Here is a 25,000-nt window from a genome sequence, read left to right on the forward strand (position 1 = left end):
GTGTGTGTGTGTCTGTGGCCTCAAAGGAAAACGGTTGTCGTCGTTGTTATCGGAAAAGTAAACAAGTGTGTATGTTTTACAGGCGGATAAAAAAGCAACATCCGAGACGGCTAACAAACGACTGTTTACTGCAGCGCTGCGCGTGTGTGTGTGTGTGTGTGTGTGTGTGTGTGTGTGTGTGTGTGTGTGTGTGTGTGTGTGTGTGTGTGTGATGTCTCCGCCTGTGTGAATTTTGGCAGCAGACCAAAAGAGAAAGGAGACCGCATGACAAGGAAACATAAACACAAACACACTCTCTCTCTCCTCTCTTACACACACACACACACACGCACGCACGCACGCACACACACACACCTAATTCATTGATTTAGTTATTTTCCACTGAACTTTATGCCGAGTTGCTATAATCACTATAATCACTTTTAAACAAGCCTTTAAAGTTTTATAGACCTCTTTCTCTCTATCACTCTCTCTCTCTCTCTCTCTCACACACACACACACACACACACACACACACACACACACACACACACACACACACACACACACCTAATTCATTGATTTAGTTATTTTCCACTGAACTTTATGCCGAGTTGCTATAATCACTATAATCACTTTTAAATGAGCCTTTAAAGTTTTATAGACCTCTTTCTCTCTATCACTCTCTCTCTCTCACACACACACACACACAAACACAAACACAAACACAAACACACACACTCAAACACAGACATAGACACACAAATAATTCTCAAGAACAAATAGGTTTATCTACAATTCTCATGGGGGGGGCTATAAATTAGGGGGGCATGACTATAAGGGGTGATTTGTTCAGTTTTCTTTAACACGGTCTGTCTCACACAATAATTATTACTGTTAAATTAACTCTAAACTGTGAAATTAGGTTTTAAATCTCAGCGTGTGCAGTGTCGTGGTTTGTGAACTTGAATATGCCTTTGGAAACATAATCAAACGTGCTACTGGGAAATCATTTGCAAGGTGTGATCAAACTGTCGATTGCTAAACCGATTGTGAAAAACTGCACTGCCGGTTAAAATGAATTGATTTAATTGGAGTTAATTAGAAATATGCTGCACTTGCAGTTTTTATAACAAATTTGAAAAAAAAAATGCAGCAGGTTGGAATTGTTTGTGTTACTGATGTCACATTATTGGTATTAGTGTTTTTTTTTTTGTTATCTTATTAATCGTTTGTCTTTTGAACACCATTGTTTTTAACATGCAGACCATGTTTTTTAATAAGCCTCGCTAACCCGCACGGAAGGAGGGAACGAGGGAGGGGGATCTGGGGGGCGGGGGGGTGGGGGTAAAGACTGAAGGAAAGAAAGAGGAAGGGGAGGAAAGGAGGGAAGGAGACAGATTATAATTGATGATCTTGTCAAAAAGACGTCTATAAACTTCAGCCAAGACTAAATGATCCGTAAGCTCTGTGTGTGTGTGTGTGTTTGTGTGTGAAAGAGTTTATGTGTTTGATTTTTATGAGTCTACCTTGCAAATGCATCTGTAGGTTCCCACGTGAGTATGTGTGTGTGTGTGTGTGTGTGTGTGTGTGTGTGTGTGTGTGTTTTCATGTTTTTATGAGTGTGTCTGTACTGTGTATCTGACATCGATGTGTATGTGTGTCTGCATGTGAGTGTATATGCGTGTGTGTGTGTGTGTGTGTGTGTGTGTGTGTGTGTGTGTGTGTGTGTGTGTGTGTGTGTGTGTGTGTGTGTGTGTGTGTGTGTGCGCGTGAGTGTCATGAGGCTGTACCTGTTTGTTGCACATTTTTTTTTGTGTGTATCTATGGGCGTGCGTGTGTGTGTGTGTGTGTGTGTGTGTGTGTGTGTGTGTGTGTGTGTGTGTGTGTGTGTGTGTGTGTGTGTGTGTGTGTGTGTGTTGGTTGTGTGATGAATAGGCGTCATGTTTTTGCCTGCTGAAGCCTAAAATCTTCACCGAGGGACCAGCTTATATGAGGCTGTCCACCAACACACACACACACACACACACACACACACACACACACACACACACACACACACACACACACACACACACACACACACACACACACACACACACACACACACACACACACACACACACGCACGCACGCACGCACGCTCAACCAGCCAGATACAGCTTGAGAAAATGCAACACATTCACTTCAGTTCACCGCTTCTCTTTTTCTGGTGTTGTTTCAACAAATTAAGGAGGCAAGAAATCACAACACTCATTATAAAAGGATATAAAACATGACTAATAGTTAGTTAATAGTTAAAACAGAAGCTCGGGTTATTTTAACATTGAAAATGCCATTCAGTCTATTGCAATTTAATTAAGTTCCCACCTGAGCAAATACCTCTCACAGTATTTACATTGCTGGTATTGGATCTTTTTTTGTGTGGTGAACTGGCAGAACGGAAAATAAATTCTTAAGCAATAAATAATCTGGTGAAGGTTCTCAGCAGAGATGGCGAGGACCACGACTGAGTTACGATCTGCTTTTATATACGACTACAATACTGTCCTGTAATCAAAGTTCTGACTGAAGCGCAGGCATCAGTCTCAGTGGAAGTTAGGCAACTAAAACTACTTATGGTTGAGGATCGTAAAAGATCATGATCATTGTTAAAGACTGTTGATAGATCTCCGTTTCCAAGGTGCAATATTTTTACCAAGTTTACCATATGCCGACATTTCATCCTCAAGAGTCGAGGCGGTGCTACAACGGTACATTATGTCTACTTTAATTTGTAAAATGATTAGTGTTGTTTTCTGGCAAAGGTTGCCTGACAACCCATCTGCAATGACATCACTTTGAAGCATGCATCTATTAGAGTAAGGAAACAACCAGGTGTTAATTTACATTGTACAACAGATTCAGAATGAGGAGCATATTTAACGTAACTCTCATGTCTCAGATGATAAGTGACTGAACACAAAACAAACAGGAGATTTTATTGGTGGTATCTTGTTAAAAAAAAAAAAAAAAAAAAAGACTGACTCAGCATTTTTTCTGCCTTACTGAACAGCTGTTCACCAGTATTTATCACTGTATGAGGCTCTGATTTGATCACTGACTACAGGCTACCTGGACTAGCTTCATAATTAGATTTTGCATTTAATAATTCAAGTTTCATCATCTATGATTGTGTAGTATTCAGTGTCCCCGACTCACCGGGAGCAGCGAGGTTCTGGACCTGGGCGGGGATCTGGACATTCGCCTCGGAGACCAGGGTGAGTCGGCCTCCCTTGCCGATGCGATCGCAGAGCAGCGTGATGTGCTTCTTGAGGCGGACGGTGTCGCCGGGGAGGCCCAGCACGGGGCCGCCTATCTGGGCCATGGACGTGGCCTGGTCCTTGGAGCTCCGCGACAGGCAGCTCCGCAGGAGGTGCGACACGGCGGCGTCGCAGCTCTCCTCCCAGCCCTGAGGGGGGGGTGGGGGACACGAGGGAAGGTTGAACGGCTGGACAAGAGAGACAGAGTTCATAATGTCCAAATAATAACATTTTATTATGCTTTCGAGGCTAAAATTATGAAGATGGAGGCATGAGGGAGGGGACACAAAGAAAAGATCAGGTTAGAAGGAAATGTTTAAATGTCCAACAAAGCAGAAAAAGTGAGGTGATACTGGTGGATGAATATGATGTCTGGGAGTTTTACTTTTCAATTTTTTTTTTAGTTTTAATCAGTTTTGGTTCAATAGCAGTCTTTTTTGTTGTTGTACATGTATTAGATACATTTTTATGATAATGAGATACCCGTAGAAAGAGAAAGGTCAAGTTTAGTGGAGCTAAAATGCACATAAGACCCAAATGTTGTGATCTTCGGAGTTTCAAAAACATGTTTCATAATTATGGTCTCATAATTGTATTAAGCACCGAACAACGAGGAAGCATTATGCAGATGACGAAATAAACTTAAAAAAAAAGGTGAGAGCACTGGTTTCAAACTGCTTGCAAACACATAGCCAAATTGAAATTTTGAAGCTAACATTTGGGACAAGCAACAAGGTTGGATTAGTGCATCTTTAAGAAAGACATGAGACGGTACAAAAACACCGGAGTGAGCAGATAAGAGCGAATAAAAGGAGGAAAAAAACCCACTCTGGAACAGAAAAAAAAAAGAAAAACAAAGGCTGAAGAAAAATTTATGAGAAAGAACGACATTGATGAAGAGTGTCTCAATCTCATCCAGCAAGGGTTAGAAAACCTGAGGGAGGAAAAGGAGTACAAAAGAAGAAAGAAAAAGAGGAGAGGAGAGCATAACAATGGGGAGGAGACAGAGAGGAGGCAGGGAATGATTTATTCAGCAATGATTAGCTTTTAAATGTTGATACTTTAACGGTGCTCTTGGCATTTATAAAAGAGCAAGAAAATAATAAAACGTGCAATTGAGAGAGAGAGAGAGACAGTGAGGAGATGAGATGTCTTCTCGTTGCCTTTCTCTCCCTTTTTTGTCGACCTCCGGTTGAGATAACTGACATGGACATCTCTCTCTTTCAAACACACACACACACACACACACACACACACACACACACACACACACACACACACACACACTTTACCGAAGTCATTCTACAAGCATTCGTCTGAATGGATGATGTGGATGGGTGTAAGTCTGATGGAAAAGGTATGAGCGGGTGGGTGTGTTGAAAGGTTCCCTCCTAACCTGGCGTCCCCCCCACGGCCACCCCTCCCTCCCCGACCCCCCGCCTGCCGCCACACTGATAGGCCCCTAATGAGCCATAATGACAGGTAATCAAGCCTGTAATGATGATGACAGAGAGATACAGACGGAGACAGGGAAAGACAAAGACAGATAGAGGGAGAGAGGGATAAAGAGATACAGCGAGAGAGAGAGAGAGAGAGAGAGAGAGAGAGAGAGAGAGAGAGAGATGGTTGCGGAAGGTAAAGGAGATGAGATGATGACAGAGGGGGGGGGGCGATATTAGAGACAGAAAACAAGACGGGTGGAAAGACGAAGGACGAGCTGAGATAAGAACGAAGGACAGAAAAGACAGCGAAGGAGAGAAAAAAAAAAAAAAGTCTGGAGGGAGGAGAAAAAAAACAGACATGAGGAAGAGGAGGAGGAGGAGTAGGAGGAAAGATGGAGGTGTGCGACCTATTCTCGCCACAATACCTCACCGGGTTATCAAATACTTGGAACGACATAACTGCGAGGTTTCTGTGGAAACTTGGCGCGCTCGCACGCACGCGCTTCACTGACACATATGTTCCACATGCTGCGGAGGAAAATTAAACGTCTTTAAAAACCTAAGCTGCAGACATTCATCCTCCCCGAACGAGAAGAAAGGAACCAAAGAAAGGTGGAGCGGCAGCGGGGTTTGGACGGCGGCCAGAGCGATAAATTAAGACAAAGTTCCCACTAATGTAAGGGGGGAATTGGAGAGAAGTTTTGTTTCCTGCACCCAGAAACAAGAGAGGGTTTGTTTTATTTTTTTCGCCGATCTTTGAAGACGAAAGTGGGTCGCGTCGGCGAACATGTGTTGCTTTTTAAGGAAGGGATAACTATCGGGTTCATGCCGTGTTTCTTTAAAAAAAAAAAAAAAGAGCAAATTGCAGCATGGATTTTTCACGTAAATTATGCTTAACGATAAATAGAAGGTTAGGATAGTATTTATAATGAAGGGAAGTGAGAACAGGTCAAACAAATATGGAAATATACCCGTGTTGTGTGATGATGATGATTTTAATAACTGAAGTTTGATATCATACCATGTGACTGGGAGGGGGGGTCTGATTGGAAACCGGACGATACTACGTCCCGCCCACCGATAGCCGTGACCTGACTGCACCACAGGCCTGTCAATCAAACACACACGCCCCCAAAAACACAGCTTTTTGGAGCTTATTTTGAAATTAATGACAGGATTATTTTCAGATGGACCGCCAGAACACTAATAAGAAGGAGCGACTTAAGCTAGCAAAACCTAAATAACTTGTGGAAAAGTTATATTTTATAAGGCGGGGATTTTTGGAGCGACCCTCTAGTGGTGCTCGGTGGTATTGCAGTTTAAGGCACTTCAGCATCAGCCTCATTTTTCAGACCCGGAAGCTCTACGTCCACTTTCATACAGTCAGTATAAGAGATGGTGTGATGGTGGCTATTAGACACTTTGACAAAGACATACATAGATCCTTAAAATAGTTTCATTTTCTCTTCATAAACATTGTAAGTCTCCCGACCTTAAACAGCCTACGAGCTGCATCCGGAATATTAAGTCTGACAAGTGGGGGGAAATCCCAGGTGTGATTGCAACATTACTGGGCAGCCATAGATGAAATGTTCCTGAGCCCAGCACGCAACCTTGGAGGACTCCCAAAGAGACAGGTAAAGGTTTGGAAAGCAATCCCTCAGTCCTGACATCATCATCAGGACTGGGAAAGTCATTTGAGAAGCTGGAGTTACGGCTCTGTGAGAGGCAATGTCAGACAGTCTCCGGGGGAAACATCATCCAGACAATCAGTGAAATCCATTTTCTGAAAAAAAAATAAAAAATAAAAACCACAAACACTGGATTTGGCACAGTGCGGCTACTTTTCTTTTACAGTGCAACGATTGGGTGTAATCTACTTTAAAATTGACCAATTATTATAAATGCTTACTTACAGACAATCACAAGCCCTTACATGATAGAAAGAAACATGGAGTTTGAACGGTGAGCAAAAGCACGGAGGGAGATTTTAGGAGTGACTTCAATTACAAAATATGAACAAAATTGAGACCGGTTGTCTTATTGTGCAGTGATTACATTGATATCTGGTGTCGTGTGATATTTTCCTGAGCCTAATGGACCCAGAAATGGAGGGATGTAGGCACAATGAGATGAAGAAGGATGGAGAAATGGACCGAGGTCGTCTGATAAAGCAAACCTGTTGCCAGAAAAAAAAACTAAAAAAAAATGTTCCCCACAATATTTAGGTACTACAGTACAGTTAAGGTCTGGGAAAAATTGTGGTTATGGGTAATAAACTTTGATTAAGGATTGGTTAGAAATCAAAGACTTAGTTTTAGTTTTAAAAGCTTAACAGGTGCCAAACAACTGCACAGCGGTTTCCGCTACTCGTGGGCAGAATTTTACAACTCTGGAAAGTCATCAGAAGAAAGGCATCTGTTTTATCTTTACTCATAAGGATCGTAAGATAAACAGTAGAAATATATTGTTCGTGGTAAAAAGCAAACCACTAGGACTCGTTGATGCCAAAATCGGTTTAAACGCAGCCTGACGTGCAGAATCGTTCACATTATTCCTGGGAATTCGAGGACAGTTTATTTCTGGTTGGAGTACCAGTCATGGAACTGAAATGATTCAAAAATCCAGCTGGTATGTTTAATATAAATACAGCACCTGGTCAAATGCAATAAGGACCCAGTGAAAATAACTTATTTTCGTTTCTTTAACGGTTCTTTAAATCACCAAAACGTTGAGCAATTTTACGTTGTAAAAACGCTCCTCATAGCGAATATAGAGAGCAGCAGAAATAGAGAATAGTTCTGCTGTGGTTTAAGCAGAGGAGAAACACTTTCAGGTACTGTTTATAGAAAGTTTTGGGAAAGAGAGCAGCAAGCAGGAAGGTGTGACTTTATGGCTGTATGATGGATTCAGGTAAAGTAAACAGGGAGTGGGAGAATGTGGGGCTCACACAACCGTAGCATCCAGACAGACCGCATCAGCAACTTTGTTCAAGAGCTGACTGACAGATGGAAAAATAGACAAAAGAGGGAGGAAGAGGAACAAGGAACAAGGGATGGGGAAAAGGGAATAGAGATAATGAGGAAGGGAAGGAGAGGAGGGGGAGCGAAAGGTAAAATCGAGAAGTGAAGGAGACATGAAAAAAGAGGGCGAAAGTGGGGAAGAGAGAAAAATGGATGGGCAAAATGAGAGCATACAGCGATATAAATAGGGGACAGGGATGGGACATTAAAGAAAGAATGACGGAAATCAAAGAGAAACAAAGATGACGGAAATGGTGAGAAGAGTAAAAACGTACTAAGAAAAGAGATACGGCGGGAAAACAGGATGCAGAAGAGTGCAACAGAGGGACAGATGATGAAGACGAGGAATGCAGAAACGATGAGCAGTGAGATGAGGAGTTGGAAAGATGGAGGAAAGAGAAAGGAGTGAGGTCAGAATAAAGAGCAAAAAAAACAACTCGGGAGTGAGGAGGGAGTGGGAGGGAGAGAGAGAGAGAGAGAGAGAGAGAGAAAGAGGAAGTGGGAGGACGACGAGGAGGATGAAGAGGAAGGAGAAAGAGAGAACTGCCCAGGGAGAAGGAGGAGGTGTTCTGCTCGGCTGCTACTAAATGAGACGTTTCGTTAGACACCACACGGATGCGTTTCCTCTGCTGTTCCTCCCGATCTCTATTTTTTTTTTTTTTTATTTTCTTTCTCCTCCTTGCTGAAATCCTTATTCGAAGTATTTCTATTTTCCGTTGAGATAAAAAGCAGAGAGTTTCTGGAAAGGATATAAAAAAAAAAAAAAAAACTTATCTTGTTTAATGATTCAGAGCCGCATATATTGTTTTTTGTATCTCAGGTGGATAATAAGCTAACGGGACAGATTACAGGGCGGACTATCGGCCATTTTGGTATTTCCGTTACATATTTTTATGTTTCTGTGTCTGACAGGATGTTGATCTTGTACAGTTCATATCTTAAGTGGTCTTAAATCACAGGATTTTACCGACTCCTTAATCCAAATTCCTCTGGAGACGAGGGGGGAAAAAAATAACTTTATTAAATTATATTATATTATATTGAAGTGGGAATATCCTTTAAACAGAGTTTTCTTATTGTCCAACCTGGATGTCATCATCCAGATTGGAGAAGCGTTGAGAAGAAGAGTTTATGAAAACGCCCATTTCAGACCACCAAAAGCTGAAACCTTGCCGAGAGCAACAAAAACTGACTGGTAAAATCTTTTTCCTAAACTTATAGAAATGAAAAAGGCCCATTACGTTACAACATGTTATTTACAAGGTTAGTATCTTAATATTTGACCAGTTTTATGCACCAAAAAAAAAAAAATTGGGGATATTTAATTTCTCCAAAAATGCAAACAGACCTGTTGATGATGACTTTTTTTCAATCCAATTTTTTTTAATCCAATTTAATAGATCTAATGAATATTTAATGATCAATAGAATAATCTGTATGAAATCACGAAAGAATTTAAGATGTAATTTTGACTTTCTGAATGCGGAGTGACAGACCCAGTTAGATTTACTGGTGGAATACTTTAAACTCGCTCTCCTCTCCCCTCCCTGTTATCCCTTTAACCCTCCTCTCCCTCCCTCTAATCCGTCTCTCCAACCCGACCTCTGTCCTCCTCTGAGACTTTCTGCATGTTCGTGACATTCCCGGGATTTATCCCTCTGAAAAACTCACCTGGAATAGCCTACACCTGCAAGGCAACAGGAAGGGGTCAAAGGGTCAAGGGGAACGGCATGATGAGGCACATTGGCTCTTGACACCCTCACTTAAGGCCGCAAGGGATTCTTTTTTATATGATTGTGAAAATGTTCCTAAAATAACTGACCGTGAGCTTTATTTCCTGTTTGTTTGACATGACTCAACGAAAGTGTAATAAGACAGATTTATCTTTTGCTAAAACAAAAGCGAAAGAAAAAAAATGTGCTGATGAGTTAATAACCGCATCACCATCAGTGTATGCACGTGGTCACAGAGAAAGTGTTGTGTTTTCTGAAAATAGCTCGACGGTCCACCTGTTTTTTAAATTTTTTTTAAAGTTGTGGACATTGTGACCCTGATGACTGCTAATTGGCTTAATGCCATTAATCCTACACACACACACACACACACACACCAGGTCACCGTCCCTGGAGGCTCATCAACTGACCCTTTGAACCTATTTCGGTCTAGAGTCAGTGTGTGTGTGTGTGTGTGTGTGTGTGTGTGTGTGTGTGTGTGTGTGTGTGTGTGTGTGTGTGTGTGTGTGTGTGTGTGTGTGTGTGTGTGTGTGTGTGTGTGTGTGTGTGTGTAACACTGGGCTGTCAGAGAAGGCTGGAAATAGACCTACTGGTAATGAGAGGTTCAGAAGATTGATCAGCGCTATGGAAAAAGTAACACACACACACACACACACACACACACACACACAGAGAGAGAGAGAGAAAGGTACACACACAGTCTCTGTGGAGAAATCTTTCGTGGTCTGAGTGCTGCAAATGGAGAAGCTCTGTCAACATGGTTGTTTGTGCGGAGCCGAGTCCTCTACACACTCATCGAAACAACACACAAATATACACACAAAGCTCAAAGTCTGAGTCAGAGGCTGATCAAAAGAGCAATATGCCATCAATTCACGCAGAATCACATTGTCACCGTGTGTGTGTGTGTGTGTGTGTGTGTGTGTGTGTGTGTGTGTGTGTGTGTGTGTGTGTGTGTGTGTGTGTGTGTGTACACACACACACACACACACACACACACACACACACACACACACACACACACACACACACACACACACACACACACACACACACACACACACACACACACACACACACACACACACACACAAACAGGTACCACAGAACACCGTGTGTGTGTGTGTGTGTGTATTCTCTGTCTATTCAACACACACACACACACACACACACACACACACACACACACACACACACACACACACACACACACACACACACACACACACACACACACACACACACTCAGCGCAGAGCTGGCAGGTGACCACAGAACAGTGAGTGTGCGATTGAATGTGTGTGTGTGTGTGTGTGTGTGTGTGTGTGTGTGTGTGTGTGTGTGTGTGTGTGTGTGTGTGTGTGTGTGTGTGTGTGTGTGTGTGTGTGTGTGTGTGTGTGTGTGTATATTCCTGCGGGACCAGAAGTGCTTAATGTATTTTAAAAGTTTTCACAGTGTGTGTTTAAGCAGGGGCCGGTGTTTACCGAGTGGGCTGCAGATGGATGGACAGACACTGACATGTTAATGGCCTCCTCTGTGTGTGTGTGTGTGTGTGTGTGTGTGTGTGTGTGTGTGTGTGTGTGTGTGTGTGTGTGTGTGTGTGTGTGTGTGTGTGTGTGTGTGTGTGTGTGTGTGTGTGTGTGTGTGTGTGTGTGTGTGTGTGTGTGTGTGTGTACCAGCTGCGGTGTGTCCTGCAGCAGCGGCAGCAGCGTGGCCTCCAGGATGGCGGTCTGATCGGGGGTCAGGCCCTGCCACAGCGACAGCAGCAGCACCAGGAGGTGCGTGGCGCTCCGCAGACGGACGAACGCCTCCTCCAGCAGCGCCCGGTTCTCCTCCGCAGCCTCGGCCAGCGCCATCACCTGCAGGAGACAGGAGGCGGTGAACATTACTCCTCATCATCACATAAATGGATTCAAGCGACGAACAACACAGTTTGCATCTCATCACTATTTGCTTGATGGACTAAAAAAAACAACAACAACAACAACAACAAAAAAAAACCGGTTAAAGCTGCAGTTTACAGCTGCAAAATGAACAAATAACTACTTATGTTACACTTATTCAAGATGCCATAATATAAACAGACGCAAACATCCTGTTTCATCAGCATTTATGATAGAGGTCGGGGGACGGGAAGTGGGAGGGGGTTTCCATGGTGTCTTTCAATCTTATAACATTTACGAGTCAGCGCAAAAAAAAAACACATTGGAACGAATGATGAGTCATCCCTTGGTTTTTTTTAGGTTCAAGGCCAATTTCACCCATTTATTAGAAGAATCGACTGCACGCAACCTGTGTAAACAGTTTTATGAGCGTCGTGTCTGCCGCTCCTTCATTACTGTCATCTGCTCTGTCCCGTGGCTGATTTACTCTCGTTTACATCAGCCTGAATTCAACCCTGAATAACTTCATCACTGCATGTTTTTTTTTTGTTGTTGTTGTTTTTAAAGCATATGGTCTCCAGAAACATCTCAGGATTCACAGGTTTCACATTAAAACCTCGTATTGTCCATTTTTTTTCCGAATTCAAATTTAAAGTAATGCTGTGCAGAGTACACTGTGTGTGTGTGTGTGTGTGTGTGTGCGCGCGTGTGTGTGTGTGTGTGTGTGTGTGTGTGTGTGCGTGTGTGTCCTTGCGTGTGTGTCCTTTCAAGAGGTCAAATCACAAATTGGAGTCGAAACAAAAAAGACGCCTCACGGTAAAATAATTTAGCTACACTGTTACGTCCTATTATCATTAATATTATTATTATCATTATGACATCACAGGTCATATTTTAAAGGGTTTTAACTGTGATTTCTGTCTCAGAAAACTTGAAAGTGAGTAAATGTGAAATGTTGACGTAGGACAGACTGGATTATAATTTTATGGTGTAAATTAGGACTCTAGCCATCTTTCGAAGTTGGCTAACCTGGTTTGTCTCCATTTCCTCGGACTTCATGTGTTTCTCTACTTGCATGACTTTACTCGTGATGTTGCCGTCAGCAGTTCATTATTAGAGATAGAAATAATGGCAAAAAAATGCAGAAATTAAGACTATAAATTGTAAAAACAAAAAAGTAATATCCATTAAGAAAGAAGACTCCCTTGAAACATCGTGTAGGTTGAAGAGACTTACAATGGATTCCATTCAACAGAAAAACCTCCACTCAGCATGTTCTGATAAACCTTTGCATTGCCCATAAATCGTTCGATACGCCGCCGCCATGGCAACGTTCTGCAGCAGTGCAGTGAAGTAGGAGTAAGTGGAAATCTTCCTTGAAAGCATCTTGTCAAATCTTTGCACTCTTCCTTTAAGCATGCATTCTTAAACAGCGGGAAACGAGGATCAGTCCATGATTTCCGTGTCCTTCAAGCCTCTAATCCCTCATGTTTTAGAGCCGTTCCCTGTAGTCTGGTGGAATTCAGTTTTTTGTTCTGAACAAGCCGCGTTGCTTTTTCTCTTGTTAAAGCTGGAAATCCCATTTCCAGCCTGTTTATTCCAGATTTGATTTTTTTTTCTCAGCTGGATAAATAAACTAAATTGAAAAAGACAAAACACGGCAGAGTTCAAATAAACTGCTCGCTATTCGTGGACCGTGCGAGCCCTGACGGCTTGTCCTTGCACTTTGTTGGCTTCCGTGTAGAAACAGCAGCATTTTCATGAAGCTACGAGCATGTTTTTTTTTGTTCCCCCCCCCAAGAATTCTAAGATTCAGAAACACAGAAAGGAGCGAGAAGACATGAAACACTTAGTACGGTCGGGTAAACAGAAAGCGAGTGAATGCGTGACAAGAGGTGTGGTGGGACCAGGTGAACTCTGACCTCCGGCGAGGGGGTCAATCCCGCCATCCTCTCCATCGTTGCAACAACAGAGCGGTGGAGATGAGCGCAACGGCGCCAACGAGTGATGACAGAGAAAGACCGATGGGAACCAAGACAACAAGAAAGGACAAGCCGGACGCAGAGAAGAAGGGGGAAACAGGAGACGAGGGAGGGAGGAGGAGGAGGAAGAAGAGAGAGATGAACGAACAGAGAGAAAAAGAAGAGGTGAAAGCAGATCTGGGACTAATGGATGAGTGTGTGTTCAGATAAATGAGTGATCTGCAGGCCTCAGCGCCAACGTACGCCAGCAGTTTGCTTGACAAATGGATTCTGCGCTCGCCATTTGATCCGGCGAAAACAGAGATGGAAGACTCAAAAGTGTGTGTGTGTGTGTGTGTGTGTGTGTGTGTGTGTGTGTGTGTGTGTGTGTGTGTGTGTGTGTGTGTGTGTGTGTGTGTGTGTCAGGGTTAAAGTTAAGCAGCAATTGCCAAAATAAGCCATTTTGATTTGTGTAACACGAAACTCACAACACACAGGTCCATGAGAACGAGTTGCACGCGATGTGTAAACAGTCAGGAGTTAAAAGTCCCCATTTTCTCCAAGTTGTTTCCGTGGCAACCCCAAAAAGGTTCCCCGCTCTCGAGTCGAGGCCGAGGTCATGCACGGGTGCCGTGTCACTCACACCTCGCAAAAGTTAAGTGAGCCACCCGCACGAAAATCAATGAACGCATTGAACAAATACTTGACTTCACTTCTGTACTCTCCTCATTGACTTGCACACATTTCCTCCCGCACCAGGTCCGACCTCAACCGTCACAGGTACACGCCCGACAACCCCAACCTTCATCTAAACTTAATCCTCAGAGAGACTTTTAAAGATTTGTGGCTCAAAATAGTTTTAAATAGAGTTTAAAATTGGAGCGCTGACCAACAGGTAACGTAGCTACATATATATGTATATATATTCAAACTGAGCAGATTTATATATATATAGATATAGATATCTATATCTATATCTATATCTATATAAAAAAATCTGCTCAGTTTGAATATATATATATAAATCTGCTCAGTTTGAATCTCATGAGTGTTGATTATATATCGATAAAATGCTAAGCTAACACCTACCACAGTCGCAGAAAAAAATGTGATTGTTTTAAACGAAACAAAAAAAATGGATAAATCGTATGTGCAACTAAGTTATATCCCCAAAAACGTTTATTTATTAATAATCATCACACTGAAAGAAGCTCAAATGATGCCCACAGTTCCCAAAACGTCCAAACTATCAACGTGTGTTTCAAACTATTGCTGATGAAGAAAGACGCAAATCAAAACTCCAAATAAAAGTCTTGATGTCCCCATGCGCAATTTCTGCCACGCAAAGCGCATGCACACACAAACCATCTTCATCCCTCTGCATACCTACGCACACACACGCACGCACACGCACACACACACACACACCCCGCCGCCCCCTCGGGGTCCCTGAAAGCGTGTGGGTGCGTATTGATAAAAGGCTCCAGGTCCAGTGAAGGGCTCCATTGTTGGCAGCGGCTCAACTCCACACACACTCTGATTGATGCCAGCTGAGAGAACACAAAGACACATTTAGCCCCGACACACACACACACACACACACACACACACACACACACACACACACGCACGCACGCACGCACGCACACACGCACGAGAAAATTCACATGCATGTCCTCGCAGATCCACCGTTGGCCTATGATACATCAACACACACAGATGCGCAATAAAAATAGACAAAAACACGATCGTGAGAACAAAAAGACACCGACGGACTGAAGGGAGCATGAACACGTATGATGCTTTGAACACGCAGGGACACACACTCTTAAAAAAAAAAAAAAAAAAAAAAATACACCTGAACATCTATTCATGCGCCCCAACACACACACACACACACACACACACACACACACACACACACACACACACACACACACACACACACACACACACACACACACAGAGTAGCTTTTAGCTGCATGTCAGCAGCTGAACTAGCGGCGACCTTAAACAACCTGCAGTTGAAGCTGCCGGGGTCACGGCCTCCCGACGTGTCTGCAGTAAAGTCTGGACTCTATTGAAAACACATAAAAGGGACATTCTGCTGCATTTCGCACGCTTTGACCTGGTTTACATCTCAGTGACAAGGTACAACTTTGTGACAGTGTTTTTTTTTTTTCTCAGTCTGGTGTGGCGCTTCGACCTTCACCTTCAAAAAAGAAATCGGATATGAGCATCAATTTAAAGCAAAAATTTAAAGTCAGTCTTATAAAAAAAAAAAGAAAAAAAAAGAGAGGATGAAAAGATTCCTTCTTTTACACACTTTTTAATAGCAGCCAGCATTTTATGTTATTCTGGGAGTTAGAAACCACACAGAGACACACACACACACAAACAAATAGTCGTGTTTATATATTCACGCACGGATGCACTATGATAGGCGCACACATGTACCACAGCCACAAGAAATGTACTGAAAAACACACACACACACACACACACACACACACACACACACACACACACACACACACACACACACACACACACACACACACACAGATAATCACGGGTATCCTTATCTATGGAAACGCATGAGCACACACACATATGCAAACTACGTGGCTGCGGTTTAAAGGGAAGTAATTTTAGCTGTTGGAGGTTTGGTGCTACAACCTGTGGGACAACCAATCAGAAAGCAAGCTGAGAACTTTCAGGAAGGAAAAGAGAACAGGACACAAGTACAAGAAACACACAGGAAGCGTGAGGGAAGAGTGTTGGCGCCGAGATGTTGGTTCAAAATTACTGAAACAATATTTTTCCATTTGAATTCCTACAATATTTGCTCTCGCTATACAACATTCATTCATGTATGACAAACACGTTCGGGGTATCTTTTAGGTACATCAAATTACTTCTTAATACTACTACTTACTGCTTTATTACTGTCTGATAGTATTACATACCATAAATCTTCAAAGTTAACCTGTTACGCAGACGGGCAATAATGGACTGTATTTAATTTCCTCAACTATATACTTATAGCAACATTTCTCTCGGCTATTTTTAGTCTCTGCGTGGCCATACTTCGGTTTTGAGAGCATAATGTGGAGCACGTTATGTGAAGCATCCCGATCCTACAAGGCCACAGCCGAGGATACTCTCTACTACATCGGGAGGTAAAAAAACCCAACATATTCTGTCCTCTAACCTGGTTTTCCCATCTCCCTGGCCATGCTTGGGATGGAGACTGTATGTAAAAGCAGACGTGGCTTCCGGATCTGAAAAATGAGGCCGATGGGGAAGCGTCTTAAGCTGCCCCCCCCCCCCCCCCCGAGTGCCACTAAAGGTCGGCTCCAAAAAGCCTATGGTTACAACTATCGGTGGGCGGGGCATAGTAGGTCGGGGTTTCCAATCAGATCGAGTCAGACCCCACCCCCAGCTCGTCCAAATATGGTCATTTATCACAAAATCCGAACTCGAGGCTTCACAGCGGCCGCTGACAAACCAACGGGGGACATCACTGTTGGTTGCCGCTTGGGTTTCATATCCAGTTGTGTGTCTGTGCGTGTGCGTGTGAAGGGCAGAATTACATAATTCCAGAACATCAAAGACGCAAAACAATAAATCTTGCTCCATTTTTATCTACAGTAAGATTATCACCATCATAATTTCCAGCCGCTGTCAATGCAAGATTTCTATTTGATGTGCAGTTTAGACATCAAACATCCGTAAAAGTCAGTAAAATTCAACTTGGCTGCATGTGGAAGGAAGAAATAAAGTGTATTTGCTGAGTTTTATCCTCATGCAAAATGTCACAAGCCAGGAACAAAGCTCGGAGTGTTTGTGTGCAATTTGTGTGTGTGTGTGTGTGTGTGTGTGTGTGTGTGTGTGTGTGTGTGTGTGTGTGTGTGTGTGTGTGTGTGTGTGTGTGTGTGTGTGTGTGTGTGTGTGTGTGTGTGTGTGTGTGCGTGCTCGTGTCTTTCCGTGTGCCTTTACAGAGCCGACAGATTAGATGTTTCCTGCTCAGTTAGCCACAGCAAACAGCATAGACGAACTCCAAGCCCCACACACACACACACACACACACACACACACACACACACACACACACACACACACACACACACACACACACACACACACACACACAGCTGTACTATCTGTCAGTGGAAAATGACAGCAGACTGTTTGGCAAAAAAGCAACGTGGCAGATTACATCCCTCCATCCCTCCCCGAGGATGAGGGGACGGGCGGCCGCTGAAGAGCGAGAGAAGGAGGGAGAAAGAGTGAGAGACGGAGAAAGTGTTTACAGGAAAAACGGAAGTGAGGAAGATGAAAGAGTGAAGTATGACGAATAGGGAGAGACGCGGAGAGGTGCACGACATACTGAAAAAAAAGGTTTGTTTAGAGGGGAGGAGAGAAGGAGGAAGCAGTGAAAGCAGCAAAGAAAACAGCTGAAAAGGTTCACACTGGGGTCAAAGGAGTGTGTCATGGATGGTGTGTGTGTGTGTGTGTGTGTGTGTGTGTGTGTGTGTGTGTGTGTGTGTGTGTGTGTGTGTGTGTGTGTGCGCACATTCAGGCTCTGTGTTTCCGCGTCTTAATTAAAGAGCCAATTAGTAACTGAGTTTAATGACGGCTGGAAACACACGGCCCATTTCCTCATGTGTAGGATGACTAATAGACACACTCGCAAAGGGATACAGTTACCTACACACAGTCTGGAGGTCCTAAACACACACACACACACACACACACACACACAATCACTTACTAATGCACACACACACGTGATCACACACACTCGCTTTCATTAACATCTGTTCAACTCACATAATAATAAATGTGCTTACAATAACACAGGACCACATTTCCTTAGTAATGAAAGCACAGATTCACTGCTTCAGTGCTCTCTCTGCGTGTGTGTGTGTGTGTGTGTGTGTGTGTGTGTGTGTGTGTGTGTGTGTGTGTGTGTGTGGAGTGGTGAGGCCCGAATATCTAAACATGTGTCTCATTCAAGTTCCTTTCTGCTGTTGTAGAGCCTGATGTCCGCTGCCAAACACCTGCAGACACACACACACACACACACACACGCACACCCTGATTACAGAACATAACGTGGCAGGGCGTCAGGGAGTTAACCTAAACAGCGCAAGTTGACACCAGTTTACAATATCATACTACACAAACACACGTAGGACGGAGGGACCAAATACTCCCATGTCTTCGGTCCATCACCGAAAACACGTCTCGAGCTTTTCATCTCGTCATCATTTTTTTTTTTTGTACATCTTTAATTCAGATTGAATACAGATGTTGGGTTTTTTTTTTATTGTGTAACGGGACTTATTTTGGCTTCCTTATTGGTTATTGCGTGGCATTATTTGCACTGTTTAGGGTGTATCGCTAGATCCACCTCGGGTTAAACTGTCTACAAGTACAAATTCTAAATAAGAGGTTATAAAATAGCGGCAACCAGCAGTTGATGTCACTAATTGGTTTGTTAACGGCAGTTGTGAAACCATGTTGCGCCATGTTGCTCGTTCGGAGCGGTTTGGAGCCGGTAGTGACCATATTTGGACGCGCTGGAGAGAGAGCGAGCAGGTGGATCTGACTTGATCTGATTGGGAAACCCGCCGATACTACGTCCCGCTCATCGACAGGCCTGTAGCCTGTCAATCAAACAGACACGTCCCGAGAAATACGGCTTTTTGAGGCTTATTTTCGAATTAATGACGGGATTGGACGGCCAGAAAACTGATAAGAAAGAGACACTTTAGCGAGCAAAACACGGAGAAATTTTCTTGACTACGTATTTTATGAGACGAAGCTCACAGAAGCTTTTTGGACCCAACCTCTAGTGGCACTCGGTGGTATTGCGGTTTTCGGCCTCATTTTTCTGACCAGGAAGCTAGGTCCACTTTTATATAAACAGTCAATGGATGCAAGCTGAAAAGAAATTCCCCCCCAAAAAAAACTTTAATTCAAGAAAATCAATAATATGGATTAAAAGAAAGTCTGTGTCCAAATCTGGCAGACTTGAATTGAAAGAGAAAGAAAGAGAAGCAGCTGGTGTGCCGGGATGTAAACAAAAGGTGGAGACAAGAGGAATCTGGCGGACGACAGACTGAGTGATCAGCATCTCTTCTCCCATCATCAGATAGACGGATCGGCAGACAGACAGACTGTAACCACTATTGTCTGGGGTCAAAACAAGCGCAATCAACCAGTGATAACACTGTCCGTCTACACTCCTGCCGATAAGACCGGAGGGGAAAGGAACAGACGGAAGAGAGCGAAAGAGACAAGAAAAAAAAACGTTGAAAGAGAAAAAGGTAGCGGGGAGGAGTTGGATAATGAGATGGAGAAGAGACATCGCTGTTTAGTCAAGTCTATTTGGTTTGTTGAAGGAGAGGAGAAGTGCAAGATGAGGCGATAGGATCTGGCAACCCAAGCTGATCCAACCTCTGATGGTTTATCATCTGCTTTGGAAAGCTCTGGAAAACACCAACTTCCAAAAAAAAAAAAAAAAAAAAAAAAAAAAAAAGCACAACCTTCTTTGGCTTCCCCAGTTTCTACTGTCTCTATTTTTTATATCTAATTCTTATTTTGCTCCACTCTGGTAAAACAAATTATAATTAACCTGTGTCATAGAAAGTAATAATAATAAAAAAAATGGCACTGCATTTTAGGCGCTTCAGTATAACTGCGGCATTCAAACCCCGTCATCTTAAAACACCAGCATGAATATGTCGTACTGTAGCTTCATTATAGGCTGAAGGAAAAACTGGACACTAAAAACAGTTCAACATAATTTAAAAGCAGAAAATGTTTAATTTTTTTTGCTTTAATAAAAACAATCGATAGCTCATAAAAAAAATGTTTAGATGCATTTTCTTTCAAGTAACGCATCACCTGCTACAATCAAGTTCTACTAAGATTAAGGCCAGTTAAAAGAGAAGTGTGTATATATATATATATATCTATAAACTAATTCCTAGGTAATTCCCATTGAGAATAACTATTAAATTCCACAATATTCCAAAGATTCCTTGCTGGAGATCCAGAAATTGAATCTTATTCTACCATTTCGGTCCCTTCAACATGATCCAGACGAGTTTAAATGTGAGCTAAATACCTTAAAAGTTAAAAAAAATAAAAATACAAAAAAATACAACAAGTAAGAAAGGTGTCTTTGGTAAAAAAATTAAAAAAAAAAAAAAAAGTCTATATTTTTTATTTTTTTACCTCCTCCCCAATCAAGGCTGTCAGAGACGCTTTAACAGGCAGTCGTTCAGCGGCACGGACGGCTGCTAAAACACGGCACTGTGATTTATGAGGCTGTCCCGCTCCGTCAAAGAGTCGGCTCAACTCTTGTGTTTTTTGGGACAGCAAAGGCTGAGAGAGAGAGAGAGAGAGAGGCTTTCTGCTTTTCTTTGACACGCGTGTTCACACGGTCACGAACAAAGAGCTTTATTCTCCACTGATAGGTTGTGTGTGTGTGTGTGTGTGTGTGTGTGTGTGTGTGTGTGTGTGTGTGTGTGTGTGTGTGTGTGTGTGTGTGTGTGTGTGTGTGTGTGTGTGAGAGACCTGCCCTCCCTCCATCATTCTCCTTACTCCCCTCCCTCAATCCATAATGAATATGTCTCTTTTTTTCTTTTTTTTTTGCGGTTGTCAGAGTCTGAAATATGGGCAGATAAAAACACGCACACGCACACACACACACACACTCACACACACACACACACACACACACACACACACACACACACACACACACACACACACACACACACACACACACACACACACACACACAGCATTCAACACGGGCTCAGACTGTGGATAACCGTGGAAAAACATTTGCTTATTGAGCCATAAGTTGAAAAAAAAAAAAAAGTCCGCCATCAAATAAAATAACTACATTTTGGGGGGAAATGTTTCTAAAAAAAAATGAGGCACAAATTATCTGGAGTACTTTCACTGGATGTAACTTTGACCGATAAACATCATATTTCACAAGCTTCAGTGAAGGGCTGGAACAAACACATGCAGGCACATTTTTAATAATGTAATATGTTTCTGATAATACAAAGGTGCATCAATAAGCCTGAGTTTATTAACATAACCTTGAGTTACGCATGTTTTTGTGAGCGGTGGTCAGCGTGCATTTTCCGATGTTTTGCACACCAAATACACAAATATTAGAAGTCGCCGGGAGCCGTCGGGCCACAGTTCGGATCGTTTGCACTCAATGTTTTTTCCCCCCTCAGACGACTCGGTGTTGACAGTCTGACTCTGGGGGATGATGAACAGCCACGTGGTTGCACACCTGATGCTACTTTTTTGGGGGTTTTGGACACTGACGTTCTGCCCCTCTCCAAAACACCTCATCGCTCATCTTCGTTGCCGTAAGCTTCCTGAAAGCATTTGAAGTTTCTCCGTTGCCGATTTCCAGAGTTGGACACAAAAATGTGATGCTCGTCCTCCGGTCGGGTCCACGGAGAAATCACCGTGCGCGCAATAAATGGGACACACTAACTTCAAATCACGCACAGTCTTAAGCATCTCCTGCCTCCTACACATTGAATCATTCCTTAAAGGACTTTTAGAAAACTTAAATCCACACACCCACTCTCTCGAACTCTCTCTCACACACACACAGACGCTGAGGTCGGTAGTTGCTGCAGTGTGCTGGGTGGTCCCGAGGGGCCAGAGGCCCCAGACAGAGCACGGGACTAAATTACAGAGCGTGACCCACCGCAGTGACACCCAACCTGGGATTAACACCCAGGCTGAGTCCCAGGCCGCCGGTAGCCCGAGGCTGTGGGAGCTGACCTCAGCAGATTCGCACACGCACACGCACACACACACACACACACACACACATACACACACACACGGTTAAGGCCCACCCAGGGCTGGAGTAATGAGGGGGTTGGGTCGGTCCAGCTGGACTGAGGGGGGGGGGGGTTCTAGGTTGAGACTGCACTGGAGATTTTGACTGTGATTAGACGGTTTATCGGGTGTCCAGAAATATCCAGATTGTGTCAACACGTAAATTTGAGACAGATCACCGTTCGTAACCTGGCAGCGCTACGGGTCTCAAATGAGTCGTGAGAGCAACAGTTTTATTCTCAGCTCACATCTGAAACCGTGACCGCATGGGATGAAGAAAAAAGTTACACTTTGGTGCAAGGAAACGTAGCTGAGTTAGAGTTATTATATGGGATTAGGGTGTTTTGTTTTTTTATATGATACAACTGAGAACTGAGAAACTCAGAGAAAATGATTTGATAATCAACTCATTCTTAGCTGTTTAAGTGAAGTTCAATCAGGATTAAAGATCTAATATTTATCTGGTAATTATTGACAAAAATAATGAAACTATCATGTGCTGGAGGAGACATTTGATGCTACAGCATTTATGCTGTCATGTTTGTTCAATGGAGTCCTTGCAGCAGCCATGGGTTGGATTGACAGGACGTTGTCAACATCAACGTGCACTTCAACACAAAGAACATTTTTTTGAGTGCTGTATTTTATTATTTTCATTCACTGCCACCTGTGAAATCCAGAACAGCTACAACAGTGAGATCTGACGAAAAAAAAAAAAAAAACTTTACCAGCGTTCTCATGACAAAATGGACCTTTTGTAACTTAATGAAAAAAACCTGTGTTTGACATATAAATGTTCTTCCTTCACACTTCTACACAAAATAATGCAACAAAATGTGCTAAAGCTCAAAAATATGTCCGTTTATATTCCTGAAACATTTATCCAAGTTCAATTGTGTGAATTTATGACATTTCCCAGAATGCTTTTAGAAAGATCTGGACCTGAACTTGTTGCCGTATCAGTGGTTCATTTCACCGACAGCTGATAGTTGAAAAGCAGGATTCAATTATTAGTGGAAACATTTTTTTTTTTTTTTAATCAATGAAAATATGTCTATAATCAAACTACAGTGCAACAGCTGGAAACATCTGGACGTGACATCACATCGTCTGCATGTGGAGGTCAAACCAGGTGAAAGGAGGAGGATGTACACACACACACACACACACACACACACACACACACACACACACACACACACACACACACACACAAACTCTCAGACAACCTCCCAAAGAGACTTTGCCTGCACGCATACGACACACACAGTTAGCGAGAGTGTATTAATAGCACGTGATATGACTTAACCCAAGAGCCTGTTTCACCAGAACAGCTGCAAATGCAGTGTGTGTGTGTGTGTGTGTGTGTTTGCTTTAAACGTTCCTCAAAAGCCAAAATATATATGGACTCTGTTGGCCCGTGGAAGAGTTCAACGGTGCAAGAAAACACGCCGACACGCCTGCCTCACACACATTTTCTCACACGCCGACTCTCAGCTGCTCCACAGAGGAAATCAGATGTATCACGTGTTTGACAACAAACTCATTCTGACTGAATAAAAACATAATACAACACGACCTCTACATCCTGTCGTTGACACGAATGAGCAAAGCTGCTTTCAGTCAAGTGGAGTCTCATGTAAATAACCAAATTATCATAATTTCTTTTCAGCCTCTGAATGCTGTGCATTAAAATGACGTCAACATTTCCCTTCCAAATCTGTGCTCATGGACTTTTACAGTATACCCGAGATAATTTAATGCTTGTTCTGCACCTATCTTTTCTTTTTTTTTCCTCCATCTAATAATGGTCCTTAGAGCTAAAGTCATGTCACCAATTTCCTTTTTTAAATTTTTTTTTTTAAATATATCGCACTAACAGCCCCAAATCTGAGCATATTTAGTTTATTATTACATACCTGGGAACTGTTTAAATAATAACAAGTTGACTTGTATCGATGCCACAAAGTATTTTTGGTCGCCTCCTTCACACCGGCCGACCATGTCGGACTCCCGATTCACGACTGACCACAAACGACCAGCGCTGTGCAGATTTCTGATTTACTCCGTCACTAGATTAAAAGCATACCGCGGTAAATTACATTTGCACAACTGTAATTACCTGTAAATTCAGACTAAGGGTCAGATCAGTATGAAATTTTTTTCTTCAAATGGAAACGGCAGTCGGAAAACAAAGCCGTCAGATCCGAAAGTAATTGTCCGTGCTGGAATTACAAAACAAACATGAAGGAAACCAGATGACACAATTCTCTGCTGGACTTTCAGGATGTGATGATTTGTGAAAGAAGAAGTTTATTTCCAAACACACACACACACACACACACACACACACACACACACACACACACACACACACACACACACACACACACACACAGACAGAGCGCAGAAACACACAGGGCGAAGATAACCCCTGTTCCGTCGGATCATAAAAATATCTTCAAGTTATTTTCATATGTGCTGTATGTTGCCAATGTGTATGTGGTCTGTGGTGTGTGAGCGTGTGTGTGTGTGTGTGTGTGTGTGTGTGTGTGTGTGTGTGTGTGTGAGAGGGGGGACAGTGTTTAGTCTGAAGCCATATTTAGTCTCTCTGGTCCTAAGAGGAGGCCTATAATCACACAGAACCTTTCTCTCTACTCATTACACACACACACACACACACACACACACACACACACACACACACACACACACACACACACACACACACACACACACACACACACACACACGCACACACACACAACGTGGCCTGTC

The 25,000-nt window shown here is 42.9% G+C and overlaps 1 protein-coding gene across 2 annotated transcripts in view; it reads right to left on the reverse strand.

Annotated features, from left to right (window-relative positions):
* bbs9 (Bardet-Biedl syndrome 9) overlaps positions 1 to 25,000 on the reverse strand; it is a 165,038-nt gene that overhangs the window by 65,474 nt on the left and 74,564 nt on the right. For both annotated transcript variants that reach the window (XM_069711947.1, XM_069711946.1), the window contains 2 exons: positions 11,154 to 11,336; positions 3,181 to 3,430 (listed from right to left, as the gene is read on the reverse strand). In XM_069711947.1, the coding sequence (XP_069568048.1) occupies positions 3,181 to 3,430; positions 11,154 to 11,336 (433 nt within the window). The remainder of the gene's footprint in view (positions 1 to 3,180; positions 3,431 to 11,153; positions 11,337 to 25,000) is intronic.

Source organism: Brachyistius frenatus, unplaced genomic scaffold (genome assembly GCF_029030835.1).
Source record: "Brachyistius frenatus isolate BFR_SWC_R1_liver_20210118 unplaced genomic scaffold, ASM2903083v1 Contig_104, whole genome shotgun sequence".
Classification (NCBI taxonomy): Eukaryota; Metazoa; Chordata; class Actinopteri; family Embiotocidae; genus Brachyistius; species Brachyistius frenatus.